At 35.6% G+C, this 15,972-nt stretch overlaps 1 protein-coding gene and 1 long non-coding RNA gene across 5 annotated transcripts in view; one reads left to right on the forward strand and one right to left on the reverse strand.

The window, feature by feature from the left end:
• The window catches only part of LOC124645173 (flotillin-1), a 17,529-nt gene extending 12,684 nt beyond the window's left edge, over nucleotides 1-4,845 (reverse strand). For all 3 annotated transcript variants that reach the window (XM_047184939.1, XM_047184938.1, XM_047184940.1), the window contains exons 1-4: nucleotides 4,645-4,845; nucleotides 1,915-2,081; nucleotides 1,476-1,655; nucleotides 967-1,050 (exon numbers count right to left, since the gene is read on the reverse strand). In XM_047184939.1, the coding sequence (XP_047040895.1) occupies nucleotides 967-1,050; nucleotides 1,476-1,655; nucleotides 1,915-2,081; nucleotides 4,645-4,696 (483 nt within the window). In that variant the 5' untranslated portion in view covers nucleotides 4,697-4,845. The remainder of the gene's footprint in view (nucleotides 1-966; nucleotides 1,051-1,475; nucleotides 1,656-1,914; nucleotides 2,082-4,644) is intronic.
• Nucleotides 4,846-5,206: 361 nt separating this feature from the next.
• LOC124645158 overlaps nucleotides 5,207-15,972 on the forward strand; it is a 73,610-nt gene continuing 62,844 nt past the window's right edge. The window contains exons 1-3 of one of the 2 annotated variants that reach the window (XR_006986167.1): nucleotides 5,207-5,300; nucleotides 11,725-11,901; nucleotides 12,329-12,410. This is a non-coding gene — a long non-coding RNA (uncharacterized LOC124645158). Of the gene's footprint in view, nucleotides 5,301-11,069; nucleotides 11,220-11,724; nucleotides 11,902-12,328; nucleotides 12,411-15,972 lie in introns of those variants that run through there. The other variant, XR_006986166.1, reaches the window with a different exon arrangement.

Raw genomic sequence — 15,972 nt, forward strand, 5'->3', positions numbered from 1 at the left:
GTAAGCATGTAAACACTGAAGCATTTTCAGCACAAAAATGACGATAATGAGCGATTCCGATTTTCATTTATTAAAAAAAGCATGATTATCATAATCAAATGCAGAGTTATTTCAGAAATAAACTGCTGCATTAATATGAAAAAAAAACACGACCGTACTGTCGTTTCGTTTTACGTTCTTTCGTTAAACGAGAACTGTTTAAAATGCATTATTCTAACTGTTACTTCGCAGAACATTATCATTTCAGTCAGCAGGTGTATGTCAAACAGTTTTGTTTTGCAAAAACGGTGTGCTTTGTGTGAAAATTGTGCGTGAAATGGTGCAGGAAAGTGTTCCAAAGAACTGAGAAATATCAATTTCTTGTCTTGTTTCTGTTTTCTTAGTTCTTTGGAGGAGGCTACATCAATTGTTTTTATAAAGACGAATGATGATGGTTGGCCAGGATAGCGTGGAAGCTGAAAGCGTGCGCCGCGAACACGCCATCCATTGCTTTTCAGGAAGAATAGATAGTCATGCCATAAACCGCACACTTGCTCAAGAGTTAAGCCATCCAAATTCAGGTCAATAAAAGTTCCCAATCGAAGGATGAAGAATGTAGTCTGGTTATTACAGACATATTTCAATAAAGCCCATTTTTATTGGCATCTATCAATCAAAACTCGTAAAATAATTGAACAAAACATTTAACAAAAACATCAACACCATTTCAAACCTACATACCTTAGCTTCCTGTAGCCGTGTCGAAAGAAAAAAATATTCTACTGAATGTTACGAGTAAGTAGATGTAGCACAGTTATTAAGTATTAAAATTATCTCTCCGTTAGGTGTAAAGTGACTAATGTGATATAATTAGTGACCTCCTAGTGACAGCCCTAGTCTTAGTATTATTTCAGTAAAGCATAGAGAAAAAATATTCTGTATTAATACTTAAAAATTCAAAGTTTTACAGAAGAAAATTGTTGTTACCTCTTCATCTCTGATGTCTTTTAGTGTGTACGACACGACGGTAATCCCCATGTTGATGAGATCGCTAGAAGCCACCTCGAACACCTGAAAATGTTAAACAAATTAATTGCATTAGATAAAGTAATCGAACGGAGTATAATTTTCAAGCTGATTCTACTTTTAGTAGTTTATTTTGGGAGCTCATTCAGCACCCAGATAAATTGATATACTATACACATGTTTTAAGATTTAATTTCATTTAAACATTCCTTTCACTGCAAACAACAGAAGTATTATTGACTTTTAAGAGCTCCATTGTGAAATAAGGGAGTTCTTTAGGCTTCCGCTTAAAGAAGATAATACAGGATATAGGATCCAGAGGCCCAGATCACATGCAGAGTATGCAACCAAAATGAACAATCGGATGAAAGAATGTCACACAAACATACTCATGCCTACATTTACATATTTATGTATGTAATTTAATCAGTAAGTATTGAGATAAGTTATCGTGTTCTGACTCAACCAACCTTCTTAGAGAATATCTTTCTGTCCTTGTATATCTCTTCAACGGTCATGGAGCCCATAATAGCACGCTGGTGACCTTCAAGGGTCACCAGGGCTATATGCTGTATCTCCTGTTCACTCTTGCCAAGGAACTGCTCGCACGCAGAGAGCAGCATCTCGGCGTTTTGACCTTGAATCTTCACCTGGAATGTGATAAAAATGGTTTGTTTAGTACAGTGGTCGCTTAACATTGTTTACAGGTATGTCATGCAATATGACTGTTTTTTGTCCAAACTACAGACTAAGCTGTACCAATATTTTAAAGTTTGTCTATAAGGTTGGTAGATAGCAGTACCTAATCTCAAATTTGGAGAGTTCTTTCAGTATTATTTAGCCAATTGAGTGAGGCTTTTGGTTATTTTTTTAACCCACTGCGGTAATAAGTATTAGATAGATTCTCACCTGTGCTATACCGGTAACGGATATCGGTACTCCTTGGCTGGTATAAACGGTAGGCGACTCCACTTGCAAGGTCATTGTGTTCAAGGAAATACGTTGCACATTCTGAATGGCTGGCCAAACGAACGCTCGACCGCCTGGTACCAGCAGCGGCTTTGAGTAACAGCATCCTGACGATTAAAAAATAATTTTAAAATTGATTTTTTATTAGGAAAAAGATAGTTGTGAACTTATATGATGTATCTATAGGACGCCCAAAAAGTATACTTGTTTTATTGATGCTGCAAGATCCTCAAATCTAGTATACTTACATTTTTATAACGAATTAAAGTGTGTGTAGCTTGCAGGTCTACATACTGAACCGATTTCGATTTTTTTTTCCCTATAGATAGTTATGTGCTGTACTTTCTTGAAGTAATTGCCCTAAGACGCGGGCGATACCACGAAGAACAGCTAGTTACATTAGGTACCTATTTTTATAAAACCAAATGTGTAACTTGTACTTTTACGTACTAAATTTCGATATCATGTTGTAAATACACAAGGAACAAAATAAAATTGAGAATTCCCCTTTCATTTACCAATTCAGTAGCGCAGCATAATTTAAACTCAAGGATGTTTTTTATCTTTGCATCAGGCGAATCAGAATAAACTGATAAAAAATCATCTTATTTTCGTCATATTCGCAGATAACAGATAAAACTACCTTTCGCATGGCTTTAAATTGTATTAACAATGTTCACAACAGGAAAATGGCTTAATTTTGAATATAGGTAGTAAATTCAGGAGTGTATTCAGGGATTTCTATCTATGGAAGAATCTAAAAGAAGGTCTGGTGCCTAATGACTTTTTAAATGCCAGTAGAATGGATTGAAAGCAGGATACTCGAATAATCCGCAAAGCAAGGACTTAAAAAAAAACTATATTCTGACCAGCAGTCTATAAATAGGAACTAATATAATAAATACGAAACATTTTTCATTTGTGCCCCTACTGAACCAATTTAGAAAGTCTTTCAAGTTCTGTAGCTACACATCCTTGGGTGACGTAGGCTAGCTATATTTTCTGATATCCTGATACTTTAATTGTCATTATCATAAGATAAACAATTTTTAGGTTTTTATTTCCCCTGAGACACGGGCGAAACCGCGGGACACAGCTAGTAGCATAAAAAAACAAAAAAAATGCAACTAAAAAACGCTCAGCTTTACTATATAATACACAGCAGGTGCAATAATAATACAAGCAATTATAAAAGATAAAAATAGAACCAAGCAATGAGGAAAAATCTGCAAAACAATAGGGGTCAATATAATGTCAAAGAATATAGGCTGCATTTTTTATTTTATTGGACTTGAGCTTACTGGTAGTTATATCAAAATGATGTTACTATCTGGCACTCAGTAAGAAAATCCCATTAATGATTATAATCAATCTACTTAGTATATTTATTTCATGCCTGCCATCTTGATAATTAAAAAAGAGAGAAGTAAATCTGACACCAGTCTCAACCCGGGTAATTGGATTGAGTAGGTCAGATAGGCAGTCGCTAATTGTAAAATACATGTACTCAACCACATCCAGTTGTACTGGAAGCCAACCCCAACAAAGTTGGGAAAAGCCTCGGGAGATGATTTCTTAAAAAAAGATACAAAATATACAGCCAACTTTTGGGGCTATAAATTAGTTGCCGCTCAAGTTGTGAAGGTTATTTCAGTACTTTGTTTCTTATAGTTCTGACCTAATGGTAGCGGCAGACATTATGATGAACTTAGTTTAATTAAAGGTCAGAGGTGTGTCTCTTGTCACCCACTTAGCAGGGAAAAATGTTTTTTGGATCACTCAGTATTGATTGAATGGCTCTTGGTACTAATTAAAAAGCATATTCTATTTATAATGGAGCATATCTTGTGGATCAATATAATATCCATTAGTAATATCTATTTTTTCAGGCATACTATTTACATCTGAAAAACAGATGTAGTCATTAAAAGTTATGAGTAGAATTCCTTTTCGATGATTTGTAGTTTTCATAGTTTATCTATGTAGTTATTATATTTTATGAATATAATATTTTTATTATTGTCAATGGACAGTACATCAACAATCTGATAGGTATCTGCAAACAATTGATATGATGTCCAATGCATGTTTTTTTTTCTTTATTTGATGTTATTTATTAATTTGTAATATTGGACATACATTAAAAAAGTACCTTGTATGAAAAGGGACTTTTCCCTCTGCAGCAATGACTCATTAAACTTAATTAAATGGTTTTGTTGATATAGGTACTTAACATGTCAAAAACATGAGAATATGACAAATTGAGTACCAATAATTGTTTTAAAAGTTTTGATTTGTGTATTAACTAATGTGACAACTAAAATGATATGATATGTAAAATTTTATACACATTTTTAGTACAGTAATGAAACTGTTGTTTATTTACATTTGTTTGCTCTACACACAGCTAGTGATTAAGTGAATGAATAGAGGCGACATGCACACTTAGTGCGCACTTGTGTAGTTATATAGGATCCTCGTAATTACAATTCGCATAGCTACACTCATCAAATTGATTGAATGATGTCATCTTTTCAACTATTTTCGACACATGACGGCACAAATCAATATAGAATCTAACTAGAAATACTGGCGGCAGAGCCCTGTAAATTACATGAATTATGTACGAGATCACAAAACAACAAAAAAGACAAAAATGTAAATACTCACCGGAGACAACAAGCGCCTCGTTAGGCCCGCATGTTACGAAACCCCAAGTCATGTTGATTGGCTTGAAAGAAAACTAACTTTTAACAAAATAAACTTAGTAAATCAATTAACTACATAAAACCATAGAATATTGAATAATAATGTCAAAACACAAATCGGCTTCATACGGAAATGGATGGGTGGGCGACGACACTGAATAGTTGAGTGTTGCCATGAGAAAAAATGTAGTCACAAGCTAAATAAAAAATCATGTTTTGAAATACGCAATTTTTAAGAAAATATTTTAATTAGTTAATAGTATGCGTAGATACATTTATAATATTTTTATGAGGACCAAAATTCGTAGTCATGAATATAATACCTACTGAAATAGTCGCAACGCGAAGACATCAACATATTTATTCAGATACAATTAATTTTACAAAATTAAATACAGTGCCAATCGATACAAGATTTTATGACTTGAATTATTATGATTTACTGCAAGTTTACTACATAAAAACGTGTTGGTTATCTTGTTTCTCTGGACTATTTGAATATCTAGAAGTTCTGCTGTGCTCTTTGATATCAAGAACGTTTGCAAATAAGTGGAGTCCGATGTAAAGAATATAATGTGTCTGTATCAAAATATTGAAAGTTGTAAGTTTTTACTCTGGGTAAGTATGATATCATATTTTTTTATGTATTATTCCGTTCATATTCTATTTCATGACCAAGAGGCTGGCCTATACTTCGATCAAGGAGTATGCATTGCCATTCAGCGTGGCAATAAAGTCAGCCTTTTGGGCACACTCCCCGACAGCAATGCGGAGGAGTCATTCGATACATTGTTTTAACATTTCGTTTTTTATTTGTAAATATATCTATGTAAATAAAAACCTGACAATTGATCAGCTCGGTCAGCTGTACTGTGGGAGAAGGAGTCACGAAATTTATATAGATAACATCACTTCCTTTCGACTCAACCAATTTTATGTATTTATCAAAATTTCTATCTATTTTATGAAAATCATGCACATTAAACTGCACAGAAAAGTGAACAGTTGAGCCAATTTGATATAGGTACGTCGATATGTTTTTTTTTGTAATAGGTACACCAATTTAGAAGCCAATACAAAAGAATTTCAGATTTCAATACTATAAAAAAATACGTAGTGTAACGTAACGTATTTTGATGAATATATAACCTTTAACTGGAAATAGCAAGGATATCTAAACCATCGAGCTTAGAATTATAAGGAGACGCCGTTTGTTAAAGACGTATCTATAGTTATATAAATATGGGCGAAATATGAAACAAACTATGCAACATAGTTCTGTCTCACTCTTTCTAAGCAGATAAGTGTATTTGAAAACAGGGACAACAATATTTTTGTGATTGCGTAAAATGGTGACATTTACTTTTGAAATCCTCCTGTTTGTAGGTGCGTGCCATATCTGGCCATATGTCATGGTAGTTGTGCTGTCAAATAGGTGCTCTTCGTGACTTATTTTTGCTATTTTATAGAAAATCACTCGTGTTTACTTTTAAGACTTTACTATTTCAATAGTGAAATAATCAACGAATATGCCTATGTGTTGTATTGTGAAGTGTGGTGCTAGGAAGCACTAAAATCAAGCTGGATTGTCTTTACACAGGTTAGGAACCTATTTTTGCTAGAAACTACATAAAATAATTCACATTGGATAAAAAATATGTTACGGGAACATGAATTGATGGTGAAAGTACTTATATTTTGGTTTATTTCTGAATAAAAACCTATATTTAGAAAAAAATGTTGTTTACAATAACATGTCATATTGGCATAGTGCTGTGCAGTTGTCATAATAGTATCGATAAAATATCCACTTAATAAGTCTGCTTTTACAAATTTTAACATCAGAACTTACTGTCCCTAAGACACTGATGCCCATTTTCACCAACAATCTCTTAATCTAAGTGCCACTTGGAATAAGGGCTCTCCCAATTTTGACATAAATGACTATGGATAAGGGATACCTAAACTTTGCTGAAAACGAAATTCTTATTAAGTTTTCCGTAAATGCTCTTAGGGGATCCCTTAATTTAAGTATTTGTTGGTGAAAATGGGCATGAGCCCTCAGAGTTGTGTATTATTTTCAACTTCAACTAGCTGATCCCGCGAACTTCGTATCGTTTAAACCTTCCCTGGACCTCTATAAACATTTTAAAACCAAAAAAAGCCAAATCGGTCCAGCCATTCTCGAGTTTTAGTGAGACTAACGAACAGCAATTCATTTTTATATATAAGAAGATAACGAACAGCAATTCATTTTTATATATAAGATAAAACATCTTTATTTTGTTCTTTAGTTAAATACTAGCTTTTCCTCGCGGTTTTAGTTGCGTTCCGAATATATGTGTATATTTTTTGGGAATAGTTTATGATTTTATATATATATCCTTCATTTTACAGATAAAAAGTTTTAAATTCAGTTAAAAACATTTTGATTATAAAATTCAGGATTTTAAAGACATATTTTATTGAAAATAATATGTTTTGCCTTTTTATTTTCACATGATGCTTCTACGGCGACCACGGGCACGGCAGTGCTTCCGCACGGACGAGCAAATCGGAATGCAAGTTGCAATATTTGCTTGAGAACTTAGTTACCGAATATAGGTTTCGAATTGTATAAATATTTTTTTCTTAGCACTAAAATTGTTTTGTACTATCGATTAATACATAATTAGCTCCATTTGCATTATATAACTTTCTCATGAATAGCTTGAAAACGATTGTAAATTATTGTATTTTTTTTAAGAGAGTATCTACTTATGGCGTTTCTTGCGGATTCTTCTTCATAAGACCGAATCTTTGGCACCCTGCAACTAGTCTGACGTGAAAGAACTTTCATAGGGCTATTTGAAATAATAAATAATTACTGTGCCTGTGTTTTTTTTTTTCAAAGGTATCACCCTACTGAAATGACTCCTCCCATTTGGTTGATGTTGTTGAGGTTATTAGTATCAGTGAAGTTAATGTGATAGTTAGTTCTATGACGAAGAAATTATTTATACTAGGTTATTTTTATGCACCCAGTAAGACTCGTACGTACTTCTAACTAGAATACAATATCGATATTTGTTGAATCCGGTAGTGGTTCAACCCTAGTAATGGCAGCCATTTTAGTTACTACTGCAGACTGTAGGTGTGCAGGTTTTTTTCGTGACATTTCCTGTCCCTATAGTTATATGTCAATGATCTAAACAGATTGCATTCGAAAGCAAGAACACATAAGTTGTGTTGACGTTTTATTACTTTTTTGTAGTATATTGAAGAAAAGCAAAGTATAAAGCGCTCCCTAGACCCTCAGTATAATCGCACAATATTATGATATTTTAGGGTTAATATTGAAGGTTACGCAATGATTTCAGTGACCAAAATTGTAATATCACAATTTTTATCGTAATATACTCCAAAATAATTGGTGTCTGGGGAGCGCCTAGAACTGAAAACTTTAATTTAAAGTTTTATTAGTAATTAATAAAGTAAGTCAATCTTTTATTTCTCCCTATACTGAAACAACCAATTGTTTACACACTAAAATCTGTAAACGAATCACTCCTGGTGATTAAAAGTCCCTAATAGTTCCTTGGCCTCAAGTCAAGCGTCGGCCAAGCCAACCGAAGCGAAATATGTCCATCAGGATTGAGGAGCCACTTTTTGTATCTTAATGAAATTTTGTACTTATTTAGTAGTAAGTTAAAAAGTATTGTAGGCTCAATCTTGGAATTTGTAGTATAATAGTTCAAAAGTTATATGAACACAAAGGTGGCTCCTCAATCTAAATATTTGAACTGAGGAGCCACGTTGGAACACAGAAAGTATACGATGTACATTCTTGAAAATTTTGTATGATTTAGTAGTAATTGAGCGCAATGAGTACTAAAAATTTAATTCCAGTACCTTTAATATTTAAGAAGATACAATACTTTTAATGTGGCACCTTAACCCATACAATGAAAGTGTGAATTCCCATGAATCGTAAGTGGCAAATTCAAATTACACCCCATAAACATTTAGTAGTAAGTGTGTCTGAATTTGTAATACATAAACAAAGTAGTAAAACTGAGTGAATTTTGTAAAAAAACGTATTTTAAGTGGCTCCTCAATCCTGACGTTTCTGAAATGAGAAAATGCTTGAGTTACCTAAAATCGGAATGAAATAAAAAAAATAAAGACACTAACATTTAGTATAAATTTCTACTAAATATACATGCACAAATGAAAATTGTATGTATTCAATATCTGATAAAAAATCATCTTTTCCATATTCCTTAGGACGTCGCCATCAAGGGTGACCATGTAATATGAATAAAAATCAGGATAAATAGGTAGTTCTCAGCTTTGCCGCTATTTTTTTTATTAAACCTCTGTTGGCAAACACATTTATGGCTATTCCACCTCTTGAATGACAAAATATTATTAAATACAAAAGTATTTAATAACCTTACTTAATAAAGTATTTAATAGACTTGCTTTGTCATTCAACATTGCTGGAGCGGTGTAATGTACCAAATTCAAAAAACGCGCCTGGTTTTTTTTTGCCCTTAGGGCAGGCTAAAGTGTTACGACCATACTGCCATTTTTTAAAATAATGACAGCATTACATATGAAACAGATATTTGCTGCGTTGTTGTAACCGACTTTAAAAAAAGGAGCAGGTTCTCAAGTCACTTGTTATTTTCTTTGTTACTCGCTACCTCGAAGACGCCTGGACGGATATGTTTTTTTTTCTTTCTACTCGCAGTTTTGTCCCATAGCTAACAGGTTATTCGTGATATGATTATGAAGGTTTGGATCTTACCTGATGACGGAGGCGACAGAAAATCAAGGGAACTCCGTATCGGTATTTAGCAACTGCCAAGTGTTTGGGCTCATTGGCTTCGTATTGACGAGATCTTTACACCGAAATATGTTATGAGTACCATATCAGACCTGACAATAAAGACAAAGTGCGTTTAGGGAACTCCTTAACGGTTGATAGCAGCCATATTTAACGGTGTTAGGCCGTATTTTATTTATATTGGTAAAGAGTTTCCACAACTGCCACTGAGGGTACTTAAAATACACTCTTTTGCAAAAAAAGCGGGCACCTATGTTAAATCTTGGTTTTAAGGACTTTATGTGTTTGAAAAGGTTTTGATGACTGGAATATATTACTAGCATCAAAAGGCTTTGCCAAGCATGCGTATCCATTCTTAATTTTAATTTTGGAGAATTGCTAAGTAAGTTGTTAAAACCTTGTTCTGGACTAATTCCTAGTAGAAACTTTGTCAGTGTTTTGAATAGCAAGTTTTCCAAGTGATGTTCAGGAAACTGATACTGCAGTTTTAATAACTGATTGATGAACATTTTTGCTACATCAAAACATTTTAGAAAAATCATGCACATTTTGTAAAATTGTCAGCTGTACTAAATGAAAATAAGATCATACAGAGGAACTCAGAACGACAATTGACGACAAATTATTAGAGATAAAAAATAATAAAGAATATAATAAAAATTTGCGGCAAAGATTCTTCTTCTTTCGTGTCGATGACATGTCATATATTGAGACTACACTATGTCAGCCCAATATGCCGCCACAGCGAGAGCACGGTGGCAAAGCTGAGAACTATTTATCCTGATGTTATTCATATTACATGGTCACCCTTGATGGCGACGTCCTAAGGAATATGGAAAAGATGATTTTTTATCAGATATTGAATACATACAATTTTCATTTGTGCATGTATATTTAGTAGAAATTTATACTAAATGTTAGTGTCTTTATTTTTTTTATTTCATTCCGATTTCAGGTAACTCAAGCATTTTCTCATTTCAGAAACGTCAGGATTGAGGAGCCACTTAAAATACGTTTTTTTACAAAATTCACTCAGTTTTACTACTTTGTTTATGTATTACAAATTCAGACACACTTACTACTAAATGTTTATGGGGTGTAATTTGAATTTGCCACTTACGATTCATGGGAATTCACACTTTCATTGTATGGGTTAAAGTGTCACATTAAAAGTATTGTATCTTCTTAAATATTAAAGGTACTGGAATTAAATTTTTAGTACTCATTGCGCTCAATTACTACTAAATCATACAAAATTTTCAAGAATGTACATCGTATACTTTCTGTGTTCCAACGTGGCTCCTCAGTTCAAATATTTAGATTGAGGAGCCACCTTTGTGTTCATATAACTTTTGAACTATTATACTACAAATTCCAAGATTGAGCCTACAATACTTTTTAACTTACTACTAAATAAGTACAAAATTTCATTGAGATACAAAAAGTGGCTCCTCAATCCTGATGGACATAGCGAAATGCCCGCCATTTTGAAAGCTTGTGAGCATTTTAGTTTTAGACTATACACGCTGATAGATGTCGCCACTAGTCACTAGGTGTCTCTCAGCTCACATCAATACGAATAGAGCAATAAAACAATTTCAATGTTATTCTTATCACCAGACAGAAAACGTTTTTTTCGAAAGCGACAAGCGTTGATGCTCGCGTTATTTAATTTTATGTTTGTGCTTATGCTTCATGTGTTTGCGGTAAGTCTTGTAAACAATAATTTTATTGGTACCTATTTTATAATTTATTCAACCGGTACTAAACTATTAATTATTGAAGTGGTATTAAATACTTAAATGAACCGTTAGTTAACTTTTCTAGTATATTTTGTACTGCTTCAGTGCAGGGCTATGTCGTAGATCCTTTTATTTAAATGACAATAAGTCAACCATGTATGGTCGCACATAATGTAGAGAGGATGTAGGGAGCCTAGAGTTCGACCAGATCCATTGCTAAAGATCGATCAACTATTTCGCCATGCCTCTCACACCGTTAGTAAAATACCTACTAGAAAGCAGTTCCGTAATGTTAACTGCTATTTTAAGAGATGTTGGTAATGATTTTCCAAAATAATTCACTTTTCAATTCTGCTCTTATTATCTCTGTATTTATTTATGTACATAGCTACTCAATGTTCTATCCTTGAGTTGTTTAATAATGCAATAACTATAAGCAGTTTTAAAAAATCAGCATTGGTTGTTGCAGGTGTCAGAGGGTGTTGCGAGCAAAGTCTTCAATGTGATCAAGAACAGGAGAAAGAATATCTCTTCAAGATGATGCATTGAAGCAGAGCCTCTATCAACAGCTCTCAGTCAACATTTAAGATTGGAGACTAACAGCTTCCAGAATTACCTTACTTACGGATGCTCTTTGTGCTACCAGGTAAGGACCTATCACTGTTACAGCCTTTTTATCATCCCACTGCTGGGCACAGGCCTCCTCTCACACGGAGAAGGATTGAGCATTAATCACCATGCTTGTTCAATGCTGGTTGGAAATATAAGACTTAAGAGTCCAGGTTTCCTCAAGATGTTTTCCTTCACCTTTGCTTTTTTAGCCAATGGTGTCCAAGATATACTTAGAAAAGTTGCATTGGTACTTGCCTGACCTGGAATCGAGCCCACACCCTCCCACTCGAGAGGTTGGTTCTTTACCCACTAGTCCACCACTACAACTAAAGACCAATCACTAAAAGATTAAAAATATTGTTTAGCAACATAGGCAAATTTGTATTATCAAACTAAATCTCTAACATACTTTTAAGTTTTCTGAAACAGGCCAGCCAGATTCACAGTTATTTCTTCCACAGATGGATGCAATACTCATTGGCTCTACATGGCAGAAGGAAGAAGAAACGGGTGCTGACAGCTGCCTGGCTGTGTTCATTCGAGGTAAGTGACCATAGAGCTATATACGTATAAAGTTGCACCTCCTTCCAACATCATAACTATGTGACAATCAGATACATCAAGAACTGAATATGCAGAGAGTAAATTAATGAAATCTAAATGGAACTATAATCCCTATCACAGTAAGTAAAGGTCTCATCGATGTAAGTCCTAATTATATTTTCATTAAACCAATATAATGGCAAGCAATCAGCTTAATAGTATTTTCCATCAGGCATTGATAAGTCTAGTCAATTGCTTCTCTGATATTTCTATTTTAATATTGAATGAAGCAAAATTGATCAGCTATCATTACTTTTTTATATGAAAGGCTTCTTGATAAAATTGAGCCCTAAATACATTATGGTCCAAGCACAGACTTATATTTTTTAACGACGTCAAAAATCATCAAATGACCCCTCCCGCTGTGGGTTAGCAGCGGTGAGGGAGTGTCAGACTCTTACTGACTAAAAACCGTCGAGTTCCGTCGTAGGCCTTTTATGTACCAGGGCCGCGGTAACTATTTCGAACAATCCCGCAGTCCCGGCAGGCCTTGGCTCTACTGGCCCCGCTGGGGTTGCTGACATCTCTTTGAGGAGCGCGTGGAACAACGCGCGCCGCCGACACGGGTCTGTTGTCTATCTAGACATGAGCGATGAGCCACCCGAACTCACCGCCCACATAGGCGTGGGTCTACGCCTACGGTGGCCGGGAGTCGTCTCGCGACACCCGGCGCCCGTATCATCATCAGCCTATAGCAGTCCACTGCTGGACATAGGCCTCTCCAAGTGCACGCCACTGAGATCGATTTTCGGCTGCTCGCATCCAGCTCCTGCCAGCCGTCTTGCGCAAGTCATCACTCCACCGTGCCTGAGGACGTCCTACACTACGTTTGCCGAGGCGTGGTCTCCACTCTAGAACTCGTTTACCCCAACGGTTATCGGTTCTTCGGCTAATATGGCCAGCCCACTGCCACTTCAGCTTGCTGATTCGGTGGGCTATGTCGATGACTTTGGTTCTCTGACGGATTACCTCATTTCTGATGCGATCCCTCAGAGAAATGCCAAGCATAGCTCTTTCCATAGCCCGCTGAGCAACTTTAAACTTGTGGACCAGCCGTACCGTCAGTGTCCACGTTTCGGCTCCGTAAGTCATCCGGCGCCCGTACACCTATCCATAAAAATACCCGGTCCAGCGCGGCGGCCGGGATGAGAGGTGTGAACTCTCTTACGTTCCGCCGCCTCCTTCTTGAGTATGACTGCTTCGCAGAAGGAGGCGACGGCATCCCATTCTCTCTCGCCCCGGACCATGGCCTGAACCAGGGCCGGACGAGAGAGGTCGCTGCCGCCTAGAGCCTCGACGAGGATCCGGCCGCAGCGGTGCCCTTCCCACGCAGGGTACTCCTGGACTGTATGACCCACCGTGTCCTCAGGGCTGTCCGCACAGTGGTGACACCCGGGAGCCTCCTCACTACCGATTCGACGCAGGTACCTCCCGAAACAACCGTGTCCGGTGAGCTTGATTACACTACAAACAATTATATATCGTATATAATTGAAAATACGTAGCAATCAAAAGTTCGAGTAAGAGCCATTCTTTGGATGGTATCTAATTACACTAAATATCATTTGCCTACTCTTGGCTGTGTTAACACTTCTAGATGTATTCTGCTGAAGAGTTTGTATATGTTCTCACTTTTCATGAAAGAGCTTTTGTGCTTGTTATACCTATTCTCGTTACTCGATGAATGGTCTACCTGTAGGTAACGCCTACACAAATTCAATAGATAAGTACTTGCTCTTTAAGTACACCCACTATTTCTTAGCTTGTTATCCCTATTATTCAAAGCTTACTTGTTAAATCTACTTGAAGGTTGTAGTTCCAAGTAATATTTTGAATATAAAAACGCTCTTACCTACTTACTTCGAAATTTTCCACACCGATTAGGGTGGATTATATAAATCTTATATAAATATCCTTGTTAATTATTCCAGAAAACATAGAAATATTGATTTTTTACCTTATAATTTCTTTGCAGCGCTTTTATATTAGCGTATTTTGTCGTGCGTATTGGATAAGTTTATCTAAGCGCGACATTTTCGCAGATAAATCTTGTTGAAGCGAATGCGCAGAAAATCCGCTAGTGTAAATGCTCTTAATAGATGCTTTTTCGGTAAAACATAATTATGCAAGTATCTTTTATGTTATGATCAACGTTGTGTAAAGCCTGTGCTGTCCGTAAGGTGGTATCATAGGGGCGTGATACACATTTTACGCTACGAAGCCACGAACCATGCAAACCGATGGGCATATCCGTCGACTCGTGTTTCATTATCACTAATATGTTGATGTCTCTACACGACACTTAGCATTCGCGATGATTGTATGATTATACCCTGGGCAGAAATTCCTGTGTTTCGAACTATAATCACCGATCTACTTTTTAAAGCTATCATCGACGTCACTTACAACCGTGCATTTGTTACGGAACAATTGTGTTACTGGTAATTGGCATAATACGCTTTGAATCTTCGTTTCTGTTGCGTTGTCACCTGAAGTATTTCCTAACATTTCGGATATTTTCAAGAGAAAGTATTCGTCAGATAAGTATGTATGATCCATCTTCAGGCGTCATTTGAAATTGAGGCCAAATAGATATATGGCTTCCTATAAAAATGGCCCTTCACACAGTCAACGTTGCAATAAGAATTTTAAATGTCAATTCATAGTTTCGGAAATCAATTGAACATTTTTGGCAGTCGTTACGGGTAGTTAGAAGCTCAAAATCTGATAGCCAGTCATACCAAGAGGTATTGAGTTGCCTGGGTAACTAGGATAAGAACGTCAGATAGGCAGTCACTCCTTGACTGGTACTCAGATGCATCCGGTCAGACTGGAAACCGACCGAAATAAAAGTTTCAAGATAATTTCAAAGCAGTATGATTAATATTAAGTTCATTTACATCTAAGAACATTTTTTATGAGCGACAAGAAATATTTATGTCGCAGAATCACGTAGTGTTTGTGCTTATTACTACCATGTTCTTGTATCCGGAAATAATCGTTCCGATTAGTGAATGGCGTGTGGAAATGCGAGCGAGACTATTTTCATAGAGCCGGAATCACAATCTGCTTCGACACGCTGCGTAACCCTAAACATGCTGATTTATTAGCATTATTATTTAAAAGTAATCTATAATCTCTATCAAACTTTTCTCATAATCGTAATTCGGAAATACTGAGCCCCAAAATCAAGCGATTTGACGCTTTCAATTGGAATGTAGGTCAAATGCCATCTCGCGTAGCTGACGATCTGTTTCACCTAAATCAAGTTAATCAAGGTGTACGAATACAGAGGGATGATAACGTAAAGTTGAAATTAACGTGCAAAATTTACAAGTATTTTATATATATATTTATTATGTAATTACTTATAAAAAACAACTAAGCTGAAGAGATTTGAAAAAATTCAAAACCCGAATTGAAAAATTCTTTCATTTTGAATGAAAACCCATGTATCGAGAAAAGTTATACATATGATACTTTATATTGCGGTGTGCAAAAT

The sequence above is a fragment of the Helicoverpa zea genome, chromosome 31, assembly GCF_022581195.2.
Source record: "Helicoverpa zea isolate HzStark_Cry1AcR chromosome 31, ilHelZeax1.1, whole genome shotgun sequence".
Taxonomy (NCBI): Eukaryota; Metazoa; Arthropoda; class Insecta; order Lepidoptera; family Noctuidae; genus Helicoverpa; species Helicoverpa zea.